Source organism: Sorex araneus, chromosome 4 (assembly GCF_027595985.1).
Source record: "Sorex araneus isolate mSorAra2 chromosome 4, mSorAra2.pri, whole genome shotgun sequence".
NCBI classification, from domain to species: Eukaryota; Metazoa; Chordata; class Mammalia; order Eulipotyphla; family Soricidae; genus Sorex; species Sorex araneus.
The window spans coordinates 86948342-86951871 of record NC_073305.1 but is presented as its reverse complement, the minus strand read 5'-3'; the positions used below and the strand labels follow the sequence as shown (position 1 = coordinate 86951871).

General features: G+C 41.7%; 1 protein-coding gene across 1 annotated transcript; it reads right to left on the bottom strand.

Moving 5' to 3' along the window:
- Nucleotides 1–347: 347 nt before the first annotated feature.
- On the bottom strand, nucleotides 348–3190 carry IL17A (interleukin 17A). The gene is made up of 3 exons (XM_012932129.1): nucleotides 3161–3190; nucleotides 2419–2615; nucleotides 348–585 (listed from the first exon to the last, which is right to left on the bottom strand). Exons 1-3 carry the CDS (start codon nucleotides 3188–3190, stop codon nucleotides 348–350), a joined length of 465 nt encoding a protein of 154 aa, XP_012787583.1.
- Between the last annotated feature and the right edge of the window lie 340 nt (nucleotides 3191–3530).

The window sequence follows — 3530 nt, the reverse complement described above, 5'->3', positions numbered from 1 at the left end:
GTTACAACTTTTAAATAACAAAATTTCCAAGTCGTAAACACGACAAAATAAAGATTCAGTAAAATAAAACGATGTGCCTCAAAGTTATCTTAGGACATATTGAGTATAAATACATAAATAACTTAAAACCCATAGGGATTCAAACAAAGGGTCAGAGAGAGAGAGAGAGAGAGAGAGAGAGAGAGAGAGAGAGAGAGAGAGAGAGAGAGAGGAGGTGGAGTGGGGCACGTAGGCGGCTGGAGAACATTCTTTGCATGCAAGAGGCCTGCCTAGGTTTGGTGCCCCAGCGATGCACGGTCTCTTGAGCACAGCCAGGAAGAGTTAAACGCTGAGCAGAGCCTAGGCCCTTAAGCCACATGACTGACAATGGGCGTGACACAGGTACAGCCCACAGCTACCAGCATCTTCTCCAATCGGAAAGAGTGGACACAGTGGCCAGGCTCCTTTCGCAGGACCAGGATCTCTTGCTGGATGGGGACGGAGTTCATGTGGTGGTCCACCTTCCCCTCGGCATCCACACAGCCCAAGTGGCGGCACTTGGCCTCCCAGATGATAGGAGGGAATCTCTCAGAGTCCTCGTTGCGGCTGCAGGGGAGACAAAAGGCAAGACAAAATGAATTCCTGGGAAAGCTGGGGGGAAATAAAATGGGAATGAAGACAGGCAAATCCGTTGGTGACACATTACAGACACTGCAAATTCTCTAAGTGCTGTGAGGCTGAACAAAACGTATTTTGGGGAAATTGGATTTTTAAGCACATGAACCGTTGTAGAGCAAACTGATCACTTTCCCCTAATTTCCTTGCAAGAATGAATAAAGACTGACTTCAGAAGGGATTTAAGTTGGAAACAAACAGGAAATTTTTTTTTTTAAAGAAATCTTACCTTTATTTAGCAAAGGCTAATTTTTTAGGATACTTTCGATAGATAAAACAAAGCAAAACAAACACAAAATACCCCAGAAGAATCATTCAGAAACAAGAGAGCTGCTTATCTGACTAAATGAAATCTGTTTTTGAAGCAGGGATGGATACACTTTTTCTTGTTTTTAGGCCACACCCAGTAGTGCCAAGGGGCTACTCCTAGCTCTGTGCTCAGGGTACATTTCTGGCAGTTGCTTGGGTGTGGGGGGGATTGTATGCAGAGTCAGGGATTGAACCCAGGTTACCCATGTGCAAGCCAAGCACTTTACAGCGATGCTATCTCTCTGGCCTCTCTATATAATTTTAACTCTGACACCGATTTCATGGAACAGAGGCTCAGACTGATAGAAAGAACCAGGAGCAAAAGCTTACTCTGCTCATTAGCCTTCTCTTCCTTCTCCAGCTGAGTGAACAATTTACTTTTACTTTTAAATGGATTCATTTGAGCCATTCTTAGTAATGGGAAATGGTGAGGAAGCCTTACAGTCAGATAAATGTATAGGCTTCACATCACAGGTCTCTGTGCAAAATAAAATTGCCAAAACCCATTTTGTGTTCACTCCTCCATGGTTCTAATCACTAGCGGTGCGAGGGACACAGTGGTGTGCTAGAGACACATAAATATGAATTTAAGCACTGGTGGAAATACTTAATATGATTGAAGATGGGATTGAAGCTAAAAGGCACAATAAAAACAAATTGATTGCTAGCTATTTTTTTAACAACTATTCCCAATAGTAGGTCTGGTAAAGAGAATTTAAATATTAGTCTTTCAGGAGAAATGTGTAACTTTTAAATAGATAATAGACCATCAATATTAGAAAGATGACCTTCGTGGATTTGGTTGGTCTTTGGAGTCAGTGAGATCAAAGATAGGTGTTATCGCATTTGTGTGTGTGTGTGTGTGTGTGAGATCCTGTGTTTCATCAAAGTCTGTAGAATCAAAGTTTTAGAATTTTTTTTCTTTTAGATACAGGATTTTAATATGATATTCAAGTCTGGCATTTGCTATTTACAACAAATAAATATTGCCCATCCTCAGCTATTGAGCATTTTTCTTTTTTGCCTTCTATACAAATATTCAGCACCTGTCTTTCCCCATGAGTCCTCCTGCCCCAACGGCCATCAAGCATGGACTCAGTGTGAGAATTCTTATTCTGCACAATGGCCCGCCCAGGTTTGACTGACAACTCTGAGTCAGTAAAATCATCTTTTAGGTCAGAGGTTCTCCAACTTCTTTGGCCTACTGCCCCCCTTTTCACTAAAGAAATCACTCAGCGCTGCCCTGGAACGCTATCATCTTTAAGAGAACAGACAGAAAGCACTCTACCCACAACTGCATCTGCAGGTGATGACTGCATCCTCGATCGTTATTTCTGGGCTCCCAGTGAGCAGTATCCCCCACTCTGGGAAAATACTGCCGGAAGCGATTTAGACTGAGCGATCTGATGCATGCAAAGATAGAAGTATAGAGAGAATTCATCTGGGGAATCTTACTGGAAATTCCAAGGTGAGGTGGATCGGTTGTGGTAATCTAAGGGTCTTTTGGCATTCGTTTTTCGATTGAGGACATTTAGGTTGACCTTCACGTACGGAGGTAAACTCCTATCCTCAGTACTTGGGCATCTTGGATGTTGAGGGGCCGCAATTCCTGCCTTCATAATAGCCACCAGACACAGTAGCAGCAGCAGCGACTGAAAGAGAACAGAAAAGGAGAAAGATGGGAATTGGATTAGTGCATGGTGGTGCTTAACAAATTGTGATGATTATTGCTTCACTAAAATGCTATGAGTCGGTACAGCCTACATGTTCAGATCAGTCAAATGAGAACAGTGGAAAGAAAAGTTCCTGACACGATTGATGAAATCCTCCAGGTTGGTGATCCATCTTAATTTGGATTAAACAAACCTTTGGGAGAATTACATTAGAACCTAGTACTCAAAAAAATGCATTTTCAATTAGCATTCCTACTGCACAGCATTATGTGACACTTTTTGTGTGGTTCAGCCTTCACTGAACTATACTTCCGTTTTAATCTCTTTCAAACTGAAATGTATCAGTTCTTGAAAATACTATGCAATGACTTAAGTATCTACTGAAATGCATTCCTGTGCTACACACACAATATTCTTTGATCTATGTAGTCAGAGTCTCTATAAAATAGATCTAGAGTTGCTCTCTGGAAGTCCAGAAAGCTTGTCTGGTCCAAATTAATATTGCACAGATGTGCGGGACTCACCATGGTTGAAGTTCTCATAAGAGACGCCATAGCTTCTCCCGATTCACTGGAGGTGGGTGAGCTTGAGTCTGCTCCGAGATGGACACAGTGTGACATGCTATCTTGTCTCTTTTTATAGGACTTTGCTCCTACTGTGGTTGCTTGCGTAGGTGCACTAGAGTGGGTTCACTGTGACACCATTTTGTTAAAAAAAATTCCATTCAATGTAGGTCAACTGGCCGCACCCCCTAAAGTAAAGCTATACTTTATTTTAATAGATTCTGGTTAAACAAAAGTTTGACATAATATTTATATCTTTTGGTATCATATATCTTGGTTTCCCACTAGATCATTCCTTCCTCATCAAATTCCCAAGCCAGATGTTCTGAAG